Source organism: Podarcis tiliguerta, assembly GCF_965153285.1.
Source record: "Podarcis tiliguerta genome assembly, chromosome: 4".
Lineage (NCBI taxonomy): Eukaryota > Metazoa > Chordata > Lepidosauria > Squamata > Lacertidae > Podarcis > Podarcis tiliguerta.
The window spans coordinates 32,280,836-32,299,102 of NC_139537.1; the positions used below are offsets into that span (position 1 = coordinate 32,280,836).

Genomic DNA, 18,267 nt, shown 5'->3' on the forward strand with positions numbered 1-18,267 from the left:
TATAGTTCTGTGTCAGCCTAAGACCAATACGCACAACAACAGCAAGCCTTGTGGCACCTTAAAGAAAAACAAATTTATTGAGGGTAAGATTTCATGGACCGGGGTCCATTTATCAGATGCACGACTGTCAATCCTAAATGCCTAAATCTGTAAACGCGGCTTTTGGAAGAATAAAAAAGTAGTATGGGCTGAGGGAAATAAAATGCTGAAAGGTCAGTAGTAATTACATAAAGGCAAAACAGCTACAGTGACTAGGTGCACTGGGGAAAAGTTTGCAAACCGGAACACTTACTTCCGGGTTTGCGGCATTCGGGATCCGATTTATTTGACAACTAAGCCGTGTTTTTAATAGAATTTGCACTCCCATTGATTCCAACTGGAGGATAATAAAATCTACCATCTGGAGGGTTGGTGTGCATTATTTTCCCCCATGGCAAAGAAGGGTGGCTTTGGAAGTGCAATCTTTCCAGGAGCAACAGCTGTGGTCCAGAGCTTTCTGCAGCTTCAAGGAAGACGCCTGCAAGGACAAAGGTCTCTCTCTTGCCTCAGAGGATAGTGAGCTGTTGCACTCGGGTCCTCCTTTCAGTTTTCCATAGGCATCTGGTTGGCCATGGTCAGAACCGGATGCTCGACTAGACAGGCCACACCCAGCAGCCTCTGCTTACATTCTTAAGATCTGAAAAATCCCATGAACCTCAGGGCGCCTTCAGAGGGACCTTCAGATTTCAGCCTAAAACTACATGCTTATTTTTGTTTTTGTTTTACTTAGCCTACCCTTCCTCCAAAAAGCTGGGGCAATGGCCGTGTACAAGGTTTCCCCTATCATCCTCGCAAAAACCTTCTGCAAGTATGTGTTTTCCTGTGCACTGACAGGAGTGGGTAACAGGCCAGGTTGGGAGAGCAGCAGGAGAGAGAGGCAAATAACAGAATAGCCAGAGAGTGGCTGTGATTTCCCACCTTGATTTTCTTGTTTTTTCTTTTCGTAAACTGCTTTGAAGTATTTTACAATCAAGTGGTGGTGTAGAAACCTTATGAAATAAAATAAATAAATAGGACTTCCAAGACCTAGAACAAATGTGAGGTCAGCCTCTTTTCTCCAGAGGAACTAAAACCAAGTCGCAAAGGCAGGGAGAAGTGCTTTAAAGGGCAATTGTAATTTATCTATAATGACTATGCACTCGTGCCACAGTGCCATGTCTACTTTTAAGTACAAACACTGTAGTCTGTGAAAGCTTAAGCTGCAAATACACTTGACAGACTTTAAGGTGCCACAAAACGCTTCGTGTTTTCTCTCTCTCTCTTTTTGCTGCAAGGGATTCCTCCCGATATCCCTCTTCAACAAGCCCACCAGTCCTCCAGTGTTTCAAAAGGGACCTGTTTTTCCCTTACAGTTTTTCAAACCAGACAAAGGGTGGGAGTGGAGGTGAATGGAGAGTGTGTTGCAAAGTTTATTCTGGTCCCAGAGAATTGGTGCCTGCCTTCTGGAACAACGTACGCCTTGTAATATGTGAACAGCAGTGCGAGAGCATTTCTGTGTCAAACATGCTCATGCTCTGTGAAGCCGCAGCCTGCCAGTGGCACCAGATACAATCGCTACCGTGTGCATGTTGTTGGATTAAAAACTGCACTGAAGGTGCTAATCCTGTGCCCCATAATGTGATGCATTTCCCAGGCCATTCTCCAATTAATGTGTAAGAAAAATAAGGTGTGAAATATTTTCTTTGGGCGGGGGAGCATTCCTTGCAACTTACAAGCTTATACCTCCACCCACATAATATGTCTGGGGGAGAAAATCATTTTACATTTCTCTTCTTCTCTCTAGCTGGCACCTCCTTGTTAGTGATAAGCTCTGTGGAATGGCCAATGTTATTTCAGGTGTCCTCCTTCTGCACAGGTGTTACAGGTAGAAGAAGCTGATAGGTCTTCTACCTAAGAGCATTTGCAAATGTGAAACCAAAAATGCTCCCAAGTCTCATTTTTTGTCATTTATGAATGTTGTTAATGAGCAAGCGAATTCAGAATGCAAATTGAATACCTTTTCCTCTTTCTTGACATATCAGTGTAAGATGGCACATTTAAGGTGGCAATCCTATACCCAACTGACCTGGATGTAAGTCCTATTTGACTACAAGGGATCTTACTTCTGAACAGACATTATTGGATTGCAGTAAGTTCCTTTATTTCTACTAGAATCAGGTAGAAATTCAAAAATAATATTTTCCATTTTTATTACATCCAGCCAAGACATGATCATGAAAACACACCACAAATCTCTTGGATGGTGAACTCATCTGCCATGGAGTGTACTCAACATTTAGCAGTGTTAGAACATGATGGCATTCTTCATGCATGAACACTACATAGCAATAGTAAAGGAAGTAACATTGACCATATTATAAAGTTGGAGATGGATGATCATAGGACTAATTTGTGCAATTTTGCCCTTCCCTGGGCACCTGTTCATATTGACCAACTTCAATGTGTGGTCATGGATTAGCAACTGATTTATTTTTGTGACTGAGCCAAGTGAAGAAAAATAAATGAAGTGATTGCCAGTAGCTGTGGCTGATCATCTGGTTGTGCACATGGCTTGTTAATGAAAATATGTACGATTGCAAGTCCACAACTTGCATGAGTGCAACCGTCATAAGAACGTAAGAGCCCTGTTAGATCAGATCAATGTAGTCCAACATTCTGTCCACTGTGTGAGCAGAATAAATCACACAGCGAATCTTCCATATAGGAGAACAGCATATAAGGCCTTTACAAAGCACTTATAAAAGTATTTTTATAAACACCAAAAGGACTCCAAGCATTACAAAAAATTAGATTTAACATCTGCTGGATGAACTTGCTGATGGGAATACAATGAAAATCTCCCCTCTCCCAGGTGGGCATGCTAAGTGTTGCTCACAACATGAAGAGACACAGTTCTGATCTTAAAGCACTTACAACCTACAATAGACATTCAAAGCAGGGATGGTTGAATAGGATGAGCAGAATAGGTTCTTATTTTCACCAGTAAGTTAGTTCACTGAGATATATCCTTACTCATTTGGTCTCTCTTATAGCTTAAACTCTGAAGAAGTCATGGCAATGTCCTTTCAAGAGACAGTGTTCAAGGAGAGCACTGTGATGTAATGTCTTTCAGTAATGAATATGTTCCTGAGAAACCATCTGACCTATATGAAAATAGATTGAAATAATTTTAAGTTCTATGTCTTCTTAATGGGAGTCTTTCCTCCTCTCTTATTTGACATGACTGGTAGCAAGAGTTCCTCATCGGGATTTGTTTTACTCTGTGCCTGTAAGGCTGGGAACTGCAAGAGCAGAAGGGGTCTCCTGTTCTTCTTTTGGTCCTACAATACTTGCCCAATTCACCATCCAAGATTTCAAGATGTGGAAAAGCCGGCACATCACTAAACATGTTCTTTTCTTTGCTGCAAGAATGGCAGCCTTAAATCCTGTTCTGTCCAGGGTGCTACCAGGCATTCTTGTGCTGCCCAGTGGTCCTTTAAAATGAATGGGAGGCTACAGATGCCCAGGTGGACTCTGTTAACCTGGAGAAAGTGGGCTCCAGTTGTGCTTCCATGCTGCTGGCAACTGTACCCTGCAAAGGAATTGAAGCAGAGGACGATGTGGCAGGCAATGCAATGTTGCTTCTCAGGAATGGTCCAGGAGGGCTGCTGCTTGCATCACTCGCAAGGTTGGCCACATTGAGGGCATTGTTGCTGACTGTCCATAGGCATGGATAGTGACTGAAGCAAAGCAAAGCAAAAACAACAACACTCAACAGTTGAAATTTGCAGTGGTCTCTAGGGATGACGCGGGTGGCGCTGTGGGTTAAACCACAGAGCCTAGGACATGCCAACCAGAAGGTCGGCAGTTCGAATACCCGCGATGGGGTGAGCTCCCGTTGCTCGGTCCCTGCTCCTGCCAACTTAGCAGTTCGAAAGCACGTCAAAGTGCAAGTAGATAAATAGGTACCGCTCCGGCGGGAAGGTAAAGGGCGTTTCCGTGCGCTGCTCTGGTTCTCCAGAAGCGGCTTAGTCATGCTGGCCACATGACCCGGAAGCTGGCTCCCTCGGCCAATAAAGCGAGATGAGTGTCGCAACCCCAGTCGGCCACGACTGGACCTAATTGTCAGGGGTCCCTTTACCTTTACTAGGGATGCTGGGTGTAAAGCACTTCTTGTAAACTAGCCAGCCATTAGCCCTAAGTCCTTTTGAAAAAAATCACAGCCAAACAGAAGCAATGGAAATCTTTCAAAAGGTGCAATGCTCCTTTTATTAAATAGGGTGCCTTGTGTCCTACTGTACAGAGGTTAGTCTTTCATTTGAAGGGCTGTTTGGTCAGTTTAAATAATTCTAAGAAGCAAAAGCAAAGATCTTGAAGCTGTCTGTCAACAACTTGCACCTAGACAGCGCACTAAGCAGACACACAAAACTCCCAGTCAGTTTTCACCCAGTCTGCTCCACTATGGTGGGTTGTATTGCATTTCTATTTAATTTATTTCTAAGTATGCTCCATGCATATAAGCTAGGATAGGAAAAGATTGTGCAATTGCATGTCCTCTTTTTTTTGACCAGGTGTAAAGGTCACCCACTATTGGCAGAGTTTTTGTCTTAAAGTTATACATTGTTATTTCATTGTTTTACAACAAGATTGGAATCCATAGTCGCTACTGGGACCTGGGTTCATGCAATTTTTGAATCCGTTCTCATTCTGCCACATCACATGCCATCCTTCGAACAAATGGAATACTCCCCTGTCTACAGCTACATCCAAGTGGAAATTAGGATGGAAGGTAAGGCTACGCTAGAGCCTTTCTCCCTACCAGTGGCGTAGCGTGGGTTGTCAGCACCCGGGGCAAGGCAAGTAATTTGCGCCCCCTAACCCGGGGCAAGGCAAGTAATTTGCGCCCCCCCCCTGCTGCACTGTCCCTCCCCCAGATAGTCCCTCGCTCTCTCTCCGCACCGCACCGCATGCCTGGCACCCCCCCCCTCCACAGTGGGCTGCGACCCGGCGGCTTGGATCGGATTCGCACAGCCAGCACTGCAGTGAGAGAGAGTGAGCGAGCCAGGTAGGGGCAGAGAGCTGCAAGTGCGAGCACGCCCCCCCCCCCCAGATGTTGCAGCCGGTGTGGCCAGCCCCCCTGCACCCCCCACGCTACGCCACTGCTCCCTACTGTACTTGTGCTTCACTTCCAGGCCTTTTCCCCCCATGGAAAAACTGAATCCCTTCCTTGCCATTCCAATTGAAACAATCCACTCTACAATCTTAGTATTCTACCATCTCATTCTGCTGCATGTGTAGACCACACCTTTACCCATTTCCTCCACAATTTTGTGGAGAAGGTTGTGCAAGAAGAGACCTATTCATATCCAGGGAGGCCACTGTCATACGTGACGGTTCTCCAAGGGAGCTGTTACACCAAAAGCTGCTAAGGTTGCTCGGTGGCTGCTGCTGATACGATGGGCAATTGCAAATCGATGGTGTGCTTACCTCGGACCCGGGGTGGCCGTACCACTGTTGTGTGGCACTGGGAGCAAGTTGCCATGGTGACTGGAGGGTACTGCAGCCCAGCCTTCGTGGACCGATGGCACTTGAAGTTCATTGTTGCTGCTTTCTATCAAATTCACTTTAGAAAAGGAAGCAGAAGTTGTTAGCAACAGTGACATGCTCCTAACAAAATTATTTTAAGATGACAAATTAGAATGCATTTGTTTATTTGTTGTTGTAACTGCTTTGAGATCCTGTATTGAATGTCCTGGAAGATTGAAGTGTTCTCCAACTGGCTTCTCTGTCTTGTGATTCCTGATGTCAGATTTATGACCATTTATCCTTTGGCAGAGGGTTTGGCCTGTTTGTCCAATATAGAGAGCTAAAGGGCACTGCTGGCATTTACTAAACTGAAAACTATGGCGAGACCAGTTCTGAATAGAGATATTGGATTCTTGTCTCATTACACATGATAAAGCTATTTTTGGTCATCTGCATACTATCCCATGCTCTTTCCCGTAGGACTAATTGCAGTCGTCAACAGGTTTACCATGCCCATTGAGTCAATCACCCATCTCCTACTACCCTACTGATAAAAACCCCACCCCACCCTCCCACTATCTATAAGGGTCTGGTGACTTCTGTTTCCGTGTATCTGAAGAAGTGTGCATGCACATGAAAGCTCATACCCAGAAAATACCATATTTTTCGCCCTATAGGACACACTTTTTCCCCTCCAAAAATGAAGGGGAAATGTGTGTGCGTCCGATGGGGTGAATGCAGGCTTTTGCTGGAGCCTGGAGAGCGAGAGGGGTCAGTGCGCACTGACCCCTCTCGCTCTCCAGGCTCCAGGAAGCTATTCAGCGGAGCGCGCCCCGGGCTTCGGGCAGATATCCGCAAGCCTGGGGAGACCGGCGGGAGTTCCGCCGGGCTCCCAAGGCTTGCGGATAGCAGCCTGTTCTGGGGGCTGGGGTCAGGGGAAGCTCGGGCTCCCCCCGCCCCAGCCCCGCGCCTGGAGGGGAAATAATTTTTTTTCTTTATTTCCCCCCCAAAAAACCCTAGGTGCGCCCTATGGGCCGCTGCGCCCTATAGGGCAAAAAATACGGTACTTAGTTGGTCTCTAAGGTGCAACTGGACTATTTTTATTTATTTATTTCGACTGCATCAGACCAACATGGCTACCTACCTGAATCTAGAATCATGGAAAGCTAATAGCTCAATATATTTGTAATTTGTCTAATCCTTTTTAAAAGGCACCTAACCTAATTGCCTTCCTGCCAGCCTAGCAGTTCGAAAGCACGTCAAAGTGCAAGTAGATAAATAGGTACCACTCTGGTGGGAAGGTAAACAGCGTTTCCGTGTGCTGCTCTGGTTCGCCAGAAGCGGCTTAGTCATGCTGGCCACATGACCTGGAAGCTGTATGCCGGCTCCCTCGGCCGATAAAGTGAGATGAGCACTGCAACCCCAGAGTCGGTCACGACTGGACCTAACGGTCAGGGGTCCCTTTACCTTTACCTAACCTACCGTATTTTTCTCTCTATAACACTCACATTTTTTCTCCTAAAAAGTAAGGGGAAATGTCTGTACGTGTTATTGAGCGAATGTGTGGTCCCTGGAGCCGACTGGCCCGAGTGCAGGGGCAAAAATCAGATTGTGCAGAGGAGGGAAAGCTGTAGAGAGGAAGCTGCTGCTTTCCTGCATTCTGCCTCAGGGTCTTACTGCCCACCCTCTTCTGTTTTCGGTTGCTGTGTTTGTTCAAACGCAACAAAGAGCAGGGAAATCCCCTGCCCTCCTGGCAAGCAGAGGGGAAAGGAAAGGATTGCGTCCTTCCTTCTAATTCCTTCCTAGTCACACTGCGCGCAGGCTCCAGCTCAGGTTCCGTCGGCTAGGAGCGCAGCCGACAGCCACCACCTCCTCCACTCTGTGCTGCTGCTGCTGCGTCCAGCATTCTAGGGACTCGCAGGCAGCCAGAAAACATGCAGGTGGGGGAGAGGGGGGGGGCTGGCTTGGGTGGGTGGGGAAAAACTTTTGCCTTCCTTTCCTCCCTCCCGTTAAATCCCTCTCCTGCATTGTTAGCCAGCTGCACACCCCTCTCATGCTCTTTGTCCCTTCTGTGTTTTTCCTTCCCTCCCCACTTAAAACGTGGTTACAAAGCACGGATCCACATGGATCCTCAGGATCTTTGCATTGGGTCACCCCAAATTCACCATCAGATCACATTACATGTCCATGGCTACAGCCTGCACCAAAAAAATCACGCACCCACTGTTGCCTGGGGCCACAATGGTGCAAAAATGTGGTTACAAAGCACAGATCCACATGGATTCTCAGGATTTTTGCATTGGGCAACCCCAAACTCACCATCAAATCACATGTCTGTGGCCACAGCATGAAGCACAAAAATGATACATCCACTGTTTCATTCAGATTTTTTTTTTCTTGTTTTCCTCCTCTAAAAACTATGTGCATGTTATGGTCAGGTGCGTGTTATAGAGCGAAAAATACTGTAATTGCCATCCCCACATCTCAAGAGGTAAGGGAGGGTATTGCAGAAAAGAGAAGCCTAAGATGCACTCATGAACTTGGGAAGGGGAATTCTTTGAGATCATAAATATCTTTGCCCTTAATTTAAAGAAGAAATAGGAACCATTTATCCATGTGTGGAATCAATAGGGGAAAGTTCTCCTAGGAAAACTCTCTCAGTTTCTTTGCCTTTTGATTTGCACTTGTTAACATTTGCAATGTAAATTGTGTGCTTCCTCATTGTTGCTTTTTAGGTCGTTGCTCTTTCCCCATAAATAGTTTTTTAAAATGTCAGGCCAAGAACTTACCTGTTGGAGAGTGATTTCTTTGCATGTATGAAGCAGGGTATGGAACAGCCCTATGTCCTCGAAGGGTCGAATAGTGCTCACAGCCATGGTGAGAATGGGCAGCAGGAAGAGGAAAAGTCCCACCATACTGATAGCTTGAACTTCCTGCTGTGCACATGGCATCTGGGTTAGAAATCAACCAGCCACCCACTAGAGAGACATTAAGAAAAGAGCATTGATCAAGGAAAATAACAGCAAATGACAATCTCAAAGCCCCTTTATTTGCCTCTGTGTGTCCGCGCACACAATCTACCAAAAACGTTTCAGGCTCAAAGAGAGGGGGGAATTCTTTTAGTTTAAGATACCCAAACAGCCTTAGTTTCACTATCAACATAAAGCCAAGCCTTATGAGGAACTCTCTCTCTCTTTTAAAGTTTCTCTTTTACAGTGGTGCCTCGCAAGACGAAAAGAATCCGTTCTGTGAGTCTCTTCGTCTAGCGGTTTTTTCGTCTTGCGAAGCAAGCCCATTAGCGGATTAGCGCTATTAGCGGTTTAGTGGCTATTAGCGGCTATTAAAGGCTTAAGGGATTAGCGGATTAGCTGCTAAAAGGCTATTAGCAGTTTAGTGCCTTAGAAAAGGGGGGTGGGGAGCGGAAAAAAAACCCCAGGAATCGCAAGACATTTTCGTCTTGCGAAGCAAGCCCATAGCAAATTCGTCCTGCGAAGCACCTCCAAAACGGAAAACCCTTTCGTCTAGCGGGTTTTCCGTCTTGCGAGGCATTCGTCTTGCGGGGCACCACTGTATTTATTTAAACTTTTCAAGTTTATACATTTCACTTATTTTATACATTTCACTAATTTTACAATCATTTTGACATTTCAAAATTTGACTTCCTTCCCCCTCTTTCTGCGGTTCCTTAAATTTATTTGTAATACCTTCTGCATATCCAAATTAACATAATTTACGCATTTAATCATCTTCTTTAAATATATACTCTTATAAAACTGCAGGTTATTACAATAATCCTGCCAATGTTTTTATCTGTTTATAATTTATCTGTAAATATTCAATACACCATTTCCATTCTTTTGTAAAAGTTTTGTTGTCTTGATTTCTTATTTTTCCAGTAAGTTTCACCATTTCTGCATATTCCATAGGTTTTTGTATCCATTCTTATGGGGAACTCTTGAGGGGGGTTGGGTATGTTTTTAGCCTGCATAAGAGGTGACTGAGAGGAGATATGACAGCCATTTTCAAAAATCCAAAGGGTTGTCACATGAAGGATGGAGCAAGCTTGTTGTCTCCTACTCTGGAAGGTAGGACCCAAACCAATGGATTCAAGTTACAAAAGATTATGACTCAACATCAGGAAGAACTTTCTGATGGTAAGAGCTGTTTCACAGTGCAATGTACATCATTGGAAGGTGATTGATTCGCCTTCACTGGAGGTCTTTAAGCAGAGATTAGATGGCCATCTGTGATGGATGCTTTAGTTGGGATCCCTGAATTGCAGGGAATTGGACTAGATGATGCTTGGGGTCTGTTCTATGATTCTAAGAAAACCGTAAGAATCTGGTAATGAAGGAAGTGCAACCAGCTTAGCTGGTAATTTAGGAAGTGCAAATGGCTTAGCATGCAAGCAGCACACAACAGAAAGGTTGGGGACAAAATAAATAAATAAATAAATAAATAAGCAGCAAACAAACTGTTGTGGGTAGAAGAAACCTTCTGGTTATATGTCATCCCATCAACAACCAGATGATATCCGGCATACAATGCTAATCAAAGGAGGTGGAGCTGGGAGGGGGAGGGGAAGTATAGGGAAGTATAAGTCAAATGGTAGCTGTTGAAAATAGAAGTAATGTTCCTGATGTTAGAAGGTTAGTTATCCCCCCAGAAGCCTTTCTGGTACTAACCACTGACAGATCAAGATGCTCGAGCCAATTGGTCATTGGCATTCCCAAATATGACAAAGAAATCAAAAAGCAAAACTTACAGTGAGAATATGTGATGTGCTGACTTTCAGAGACAATATCTGAAGCATCCTTGGGGTGGTTTCTGAAAGATAGAATTATTAAGGTTATTTCAATTCTAGCAAAACTACGTCCACACAGATGCCTCCCCATTTAACCATGGAATTAATTGAGTAACCTTGGTCTGGTCATTATTTTTCAACCTTACCTGCTTTTTGTGAGGGGGAAACAAGAGGGAAAGTCCAGAATGTTTCTTGTGGGGAGTATGGGGTACAAATGTTGTTATTGTTTTAATGCCCCATCGTCACAGTGCACCTTACATGTTTATTCTGCCAACAGAGCAAGTAGCAAGCCTGGGGACGATTATCTGAGGTCACCACAGCACAAAAGGGCAGCAGGTATAATGAGGCTTATTAGGAAATAAATTCACCTTTCTTTGGCATCCAGAAAAGCTTTGGCAAAGGGGTTGTACTTGATCTTGAGAGCTGTTATCTTGAGTTTGGAAAAAGAAAAAGAGTTGCATTAGCAAGAAAAACTGACATTTGACAATTGATCATCTGAAGCCTGCCATTTTCCAGAGTAAGTTTTGCCAGAGGCAATCACTCTCGCGGAAACTTGCATTCTATTTAATCATGTAGTTATAAGTCAGTGGGTTCACTATACTGAAGGACTGCCCTCTTATGAAGCAGTGGCATTTAGTTTGCTGCTGGAAGAATATGAATTATAGGCCCCCAATTTCTGTTCCATATGCTATTGGGCAGCTTCCCAGTGCCAACATCCACAGTGACCCTAGAGAAGCCAAAAAGGTGGTTAAAAGGCCACAACAACATGGATAGAATTTGTTTCTTTCTCCTTTACATAGTATCATTAAAATAAGCAAGAACTAAAGCCCTATTCTGGTGTTTAGGGGAAACACATGTGACTAAAAGTGGGCAGAGTGGGCAGGCATGCACACACGGACAACCTCCTTCCATTCTCCCTATGTACATTAATGCCACTTCTGACCTTCCATGTTCAACATACAGGTCTTGTGGTTCGGTGAACGTGCTTAGAACGTGCATGACTGGGCACCTGGATAACACAAGGTTTCTGTTTGCAAGGAGGATTCTAAGCATATTCATCCAATCACACTTAAAATCTGCTTTCAGACCTTCATATTGGACTTAGGAAGATGTGTAGGGAATATACACAGGAACATTGATCCCGTATATGTTTACTTCAAAGGCCAAAATAGGGCTCAATACTTTCCCCCATAGGCTACCTGCAGTAAAGAGAGAGAGAGAGAGAACTAGGCACAGAATAGGTCTAACAAATTCTACATTAAAAGGATGAGATCTTAACATAAAATTGACCATCCAACTATGAAAGTGGACAGAACAATAAATAAGTGGAAGTGTCGCATTTTGATGAAGGCTGACTATTGTTGTTCTATATTAAATTGTTTATCATCATTTATATCTTGCCTTTCTATAGGATATTCAGGGTGGCTTACAATCAAGATTAAAATACAATTTTAACCAAAAAAACCCACCCCTTTCATCCTAATTTTAGCATTTAAGTAGAGAAGCATATCACTGGTTTTAGCGTACACAGTTATAGGGTTTTCTTAAACAATTCCCAGCTGTTTTGATGTTTTATACCCACCTACCTCTTCATTTTGGTAAGCAGTCACAGCTATGAACTGAGTTTCAGGAAAGGAACAATTCATTACCATCCTGTGTGGGCCTCCAACTCGAACAATATGAACTTGCGGCTCATATTTGTGCAGAGAATTCAACATAATCTGTGGCAAGAAAAAGTGAGGCAGAGATTGACCAGAAATAATGGTCCTGAATCAACAAAAAAAACTAATTGTGATCACGTCTCATTGAAAGCAATGAAACTGAAATGAGCTGAGACTGGTTAGTTCCTTTGACTTCAGTGGGGCTTAGGCATAGTCTGAATTAGCCCTGGATCAGGTCTAATGTCTTATTCAATTCCATATCATTGGCCTGCATCAATGGTAGCCAACATGGTGCCCTCCAGATGTTATAGACAACATCCACCATCATTTCCCAGTTAGCATGGCCAATATCCAAGGATGCTGGAAGTTGTAGTCCGAAACATCTTGAGGGCACCATGTTGGCCTCCCCCTGGCCTACATGGCTCTATCTTATCTACTCCAGTTTAGGGGAGAGGGAAAGTTATGCGTGAATGCACACATGTGTGAAAAGGAAGCACTACTGAGGCGAGAGAGAGGTTGGAGAGTTAGCTGAAGGAATCATGCAGCACAACATATCTCTCTTGGAATCACTCAGATGTGCGGTATTTTTTAATATATATATATATATATATATATATATATATATATATATATATATCAGTAGCCCCGATCACCTCAACTGCCTGAAAAACTAGGCAAACCAAGAGGGCCGTCCCAATGCATTGTCATACTATGGGAGAAAAAGAATGTAAATTAGCTGTGAATCAGTCAGTCCTGATATGTGGGCATCCACTGGTCTCTCAAGCTTGTATGTGGAGAGGCCACGTGAGGGCTCATTGAAAGTGGGGGCATCACGCACGAGGCACAGTATCCTTGTGATAACATGAATTGCATGAGAGCAGAGTGCTCACAAAATCGCACTGGTGGATACTTTCCTTGCTTCTGTACTGTGCTTTGCTATGTACAAACTTATAACTGAAATAATTTTGTGTGGTTATGTTTGTTGTTTGTAATATTTAACGAAAATAATAAAAACAAGTTTTCGAAAAAATAAAAGCCCCCCTCCCACCCATTAAGACCATTAGGTTCAAGAAATAAAATTATCTAGCTGCACCACCATTGCAACAAAAAACATGGGACTACAACACTGCAGGGAGCCAGTGTGGTGTAGTGGTTAAAAGTGGTAGCCTTGTAATCTGGTGGAGCGGGGACGTGAACCCTCCACATGCAGCTGCTGGGTGATCTTGGGCTAGTCACACTTCTTTGAAGTCTCTCAGCCCCACTCACCTCACAGAGTGTTTTTTGTGGGAGAGGAAGGGAAAGGAGAATATTAGCCGCTTTGAGACTCCTTCAGGTAGTGATAAAGCGGGATATCAAATCCAAACTCTTCTTCCTCTTCCTGCATGAGTGTTTAGGCACCACCACAACAGCTAAGACATCTGTATTGCAGTTTATATGCAGCTACTGTCTATCACTAACTATTTAGAATAGGAGCTACTGAGGATTAATGGCATTCCATTCCCAGTTCTCTTTATTCCTTTCCATGACTGAACAATCTTGTACTTAGGATATAGGCTCAGCATTTGGGAAGCTAGGATTCCATTTCAGGTTTGCTACTATTCCGCTGTGTGACTGAACTGGCAAGCCAGGGGTCCTCTGTGCCTCTGTTGTCTTATCTGATGTGATACTGAGCGCCATTTCCCACTTCATATCTTTCTCAGAAGGCTAGATTCATTAAGATCCTGACTGCCCGTGACCACCAACAAACTAGAGCATTCAAGATTGAAAGTTCACCCGTTGCTTGCTAATGGGTTTTCTGACAGTTTTGTTCCAATACAAGAGTTCTGCACAAAACAAGTCAAAGGCAAGGCGTAACATTGTTTTTAATATGCATCTAAAGCTACAAACAGCCCAACAGAGCCAACTTTCCTCTTTGCATTTTTAAGGGTCTCGGAGAGAATGCCACTTATTTTCTGGTACAGGTACATGTTTTCTATTATTATTCCCAAGGCCAAAGATGATTCAATGGAATATTGATAATTATCATGAAGCAAAAGCAAGCACAGTAATTATTTCATTTAGGAGAAGCCTTTTATTTGAGTACCTGACTATTGCCAACATTCCACTTATGCACCAAACGGCATGGGGGAGAAAACAAAACCTTAATACCCACAATCATTTCCCCCTTCTCTGAAGTCCTGTGTAAAAACCTTAACACACAAGAAAAAACTATAGGGGGAAACATCCCTGATGGTTAAACCACAGCGCACTCTGTCTCTCTTAACATCAAGGAGTCCATTAAAATCTGAAAGCCCCAATTAAGACCTGTTTATTCCTGTTTACATTTGGACTCCATGGAATAATTGGCATCTGTGGGTGAAGAGGCCTCTAAGGGCCCTTCTAATTGCGTAAATGCACCCTTGATATTTCTTGATTGGTAGAAGCCTGAAACCAAAGCCAAAAGGCATGGAGGAAACAGGGGGCCATACCTGCCCATTGCCATTCAACTTGTTGGTAAGTTTCACTTTACTGAAAGATACCGCAGCCTTCATCCAGTGCGCCCCAAAGTTGGGAGAGTCTGGGTGGATATAGACACAACTGTGATTCGACGGCTCTGGCTTTCCGGCTGGGACCCATTCTCCATTCACATACTTCCAGCGGTGGCTGTCAGTCGGAGCAAAATCAAGCAGGAAAGAATACATGGCATTGGGATCCAAGCCCGAGACACTGATCTTTAAGACAGGGAACATCCGTCTGTAAGAGAAACATGAGGAACGGGGGGCATTAAAACTCAGAAATCATCTTTCTCAATTACTTGTTCAGTAACTTCCTTATAAATTATGTCTGGATCTGTTTGCGTGTCGAGGTCCCCAGGGCCACCCCAATAACTCACACATCACACAGAATTTTTGTTTAAGGTTTTTGGCATAATTTTGGCCACAACTTTATTAAAATACAAAAATGTGAGTGGTTGCTTAGGCATTGGTTGCGACTGACATTCCGCACGATGCGAAAGTCAGAAAAGGGGAATATACTTGGGGGTAGCGACGGAGCAGGGAAGCTGCCCTCAGTCCTCCCCAAATGCAACCAGGAGCTCATTGCTATGGCCCGAGCCCCCTTGACAGAGTGGACAAGCAATAGTTAGCCCCTGATTCCTTTAACTGAATCCCTTGCAGCAGCAGCATTAGAGGGGCAGGCACAGCCAATCCATGCCCCTCAACCAACCAAACCATAAACCAATGCCTAACCGCAACCTTACAAGTTGTGACGATTTGCTACGCAGTAGGCAAAAACCAAAATTCCTACCGGGCCCCTGCCCCAAGAGCAGACGACCCCATGACAGGCATAGCAAGGTCAAAGCGAACAACCCTAATTCTAGGGGGGTTGGGCAATCCGATGCACAGGCGAAAAGAGGAAGCCCTAGCCTCGTGCAAGGAGTTTTAGCATTTCTGGCTGTCAATCAACAAATGGCAACATTAACTTCTTCCCAACAACAAGGAAAGCCCCAATCGTATCAGTGGCCAACAATCAATTAGCCCGCCCCCAACTTTGGAGTGTCCTGACGGCCCCCACCGCAACACGTGCTCTCCATGAAGGAGAACACGTTTTAACATCACAATGTGCTTTCACCTAAACAGCCAGCCATGATTGCATAAGCTAGCATGCATTATGACCAGGGCAACGTTTTCTGTTTCTAATAAAGAGTTAAGAACCCCACTTCTGAATCTCCTTTGTTCAGCATCCTATTCTCATAGCGGCCAATTGGATGCCTACAGGAAGACTGCAAGCAGGATGTGAGTCCCCCGGAAACCAGTACTCAGAAACATGCCTAGTCTGATGCTGAAGGTCATACTCCACCATAGTGACTGGTAGACACTGATAACTTTATTCTCCATGAATTTGTCCAATCCCCTTTTAAAGCCATTCAAGACTGCATAGACACAATTTTATTTAAAGCACATTTAAAACTCCCTGCTAAGGATGCTGGGAATTGTAGCTACGTAGTTCTCAAGATTCTTGGGGGGGGGGGGGTGTCATATGCTTTGAATGTATGGTGTGTGCACAGCCCAAGTAGCCATCCAGACCCTCCAAGTGTCCCGATTTTCCAGGGACAGACCTGGATTTACAGAAGCTGCCCCATTTTCTGATTTGATCCCAGAAGGTCCCGCTTTTCCTTGAGACATTCCTATTTTCGCCAGAGAAATGTTGGAGGGGATGGAATAGGACGTCCCTATTTTCATCAGAGAAATGTCACTACATCATCAATACAACTGAGAAGGGATTTGCTTGCCAAGCTCTCTTACAAACAACAACAACAACTGCATTTAAGCACATTTCAGTACCAAAATGGTTCATCTGATGCATTTATTTAATGCCGGTTCCAGGTTCCAAGAGGCACTTGGGCATGATATTCTCAGATACCCAAATGCCCCTCCTTGCTATGATCATTGCTGTCCATTCACCCTTTAAGCCCATACTGACCACTAAGACAGTTAGACAAAACCTTGATAGACCTATCATCCATGAACATAAACCATCATAGTTAAATGAAAACGAAGTGTTCAGAGGCACTATACCCTCAAGGAACAAACAAGGCTGGCCCTAACATTAGGTAGAATGAGGTAGCCTCCTCAGGCAGCCTGCATGTGAAGCAGAGGCAGCCAATATGTGTGTCCCATACTGTCCTTTAACTCAGCAGCAAAATATCTAGGGCTTCTCAATATTTTGTGTTGACCCTGAGAGATTTCAAGTTTCAGGTTCAGTTCTGGTTTACTAGAAAACATATATTTGAGGCAGCAATCCTATAATATTCTATGGAGTGATGCTCTTTTGAGCCCAAAGTTGTGAACAAGTGTGCTTAGGAATGTACTGTCAGTTTGACCTAATTTGTGGGGTTGAGAACAGATTCCGTGTAACCCCCTGATTCTAACCATATTCATTTTGCCAACGAACAATGTAAATCAATATTTTAACAAAGTTCTGGGTGGATTTTGGCAAAAATCAGCTTGGGTATTCATGCGCTCTTTCTGCCATGACGTCAGACCTGTGTGTGCCCCATCATATATGAGAAAAACACACATGACCATTTAGATGTCATGAAAACCCATCGCTAATTGCATAATGTGCACATATGTTGAATGGGTCGCCACTTTTTGTTTTAATGTTTATTTCATTAATGTGTTTTTGGCTGGCTTTGCATTTTGATGTTAAGTCTATTTTGGGGGGTTCTGTTGTGAATTGAAAAGCAGGGTACAAATTAAAATAAAGTAATTTGTGTACATTTGCCATACGTGTTGTAAAACACATAGATCATATAGATAGATATCTGTGCAGTAAAATCACATCCAATGGAGCCCTTATAAGTTACAATCTTTCTACAAGAAAGTTCTGTATCTCTGAGGGCCAGTGTGGTGGGGGTTAGAGTGTCAGACTAGGATCTAGTAGCCCAGGGTTCAGATCCCCTCTCAGCTATGAAGCTCACTGGGTAATCTTGGACCAGTCATGCTTCTCAGCCTAATCTACCTCACAGGATTCTTGTGGGGATTAAATGAGGAGAAGGAGAATCACAAACACCACCTTGAGGTCCCTGGAGAAAAGATGAAATATAAATGCAATCACTCAATCGATAAGACTGTGTACTCCTAACGAAAATACTCTTCCGGAAGATGGTGAATGTTTTAGTTCTTTCGACTTTCTCCTTATTCATTAACATCCATCAGCTATGTACACATCACTCAGATATTCCATCTCCAAATCTACAGAAATAGCAGCTCTCGACAACCTCTGAATTCTGGAAAAGGGTAAATGGGGCAAGTTTGTTTATATATCAAGAAAGACCAGCATTTGTTCAAAGAAGTATTTGGGTACAATCCACTGGCAAAATATCCTGCCCAAGTACCACTCAAACAACTGGGAGCTGTGCATTAGTGCTGCTACTCCCTGCTCTCGTTCAGCCCCATTCAATGGGTCTTGCGCAGGAGAATCCCCCCAGTGAGTTGTTAACTAAGTGCACAGTTAAGCTGCTGTCCCATAAACAGTTCTCTTCATCCCTCGCTTCCTCTAAGCAGAAGATAAGACTCACCTGCCATTCTTCGTGACAATCATCTCATTAGTAACTTCTCTGAATCTCTGCCATAGTGCAGCATCCTCTAAGACAACCTGGAGCTGTTTTTCGGTGGGGTCTCCTTTGTCTCTGCCAGCTTGAAGCTCGTTCTCCACCACATTGAGCAGCCTGGAGACAGTGCAGTCACTATGTTTCTTGCAGCCCAAATCAGTCAT

General features: G+C 44.0%; 1 protein-coding gene across 1 annotated transcript; it reads right to left on the minus strand.

Annotated features, from left to right (window-relative positions):
* Positions 1-2,299: 2,299 nt before the first annotated feature.
* TBX19 (T-box transcription factor 19) lies at positions 2,300-18,267 on the minus strand (the record flags this gene model as incomplete). The annotated part of the gene is made up of 8 exons (XM_083439053.1): positions 2,300-3,758; positions 5,506-5,641; positions 8,334-8,522; positions 10,310-10,371; positions 10,717-10,778; positions 11,935-12,069; positions 14,478-14,742; positions 18,071-18,267. 8 exons carry the CDS (start codon positions 18,265-18,267, stop codon positions 3,515-3,517), a joined length of 1,290 nt encoding a protein of 429 aa, XP_083295179.1. The 3' UTR covers positions 2,300-3,514.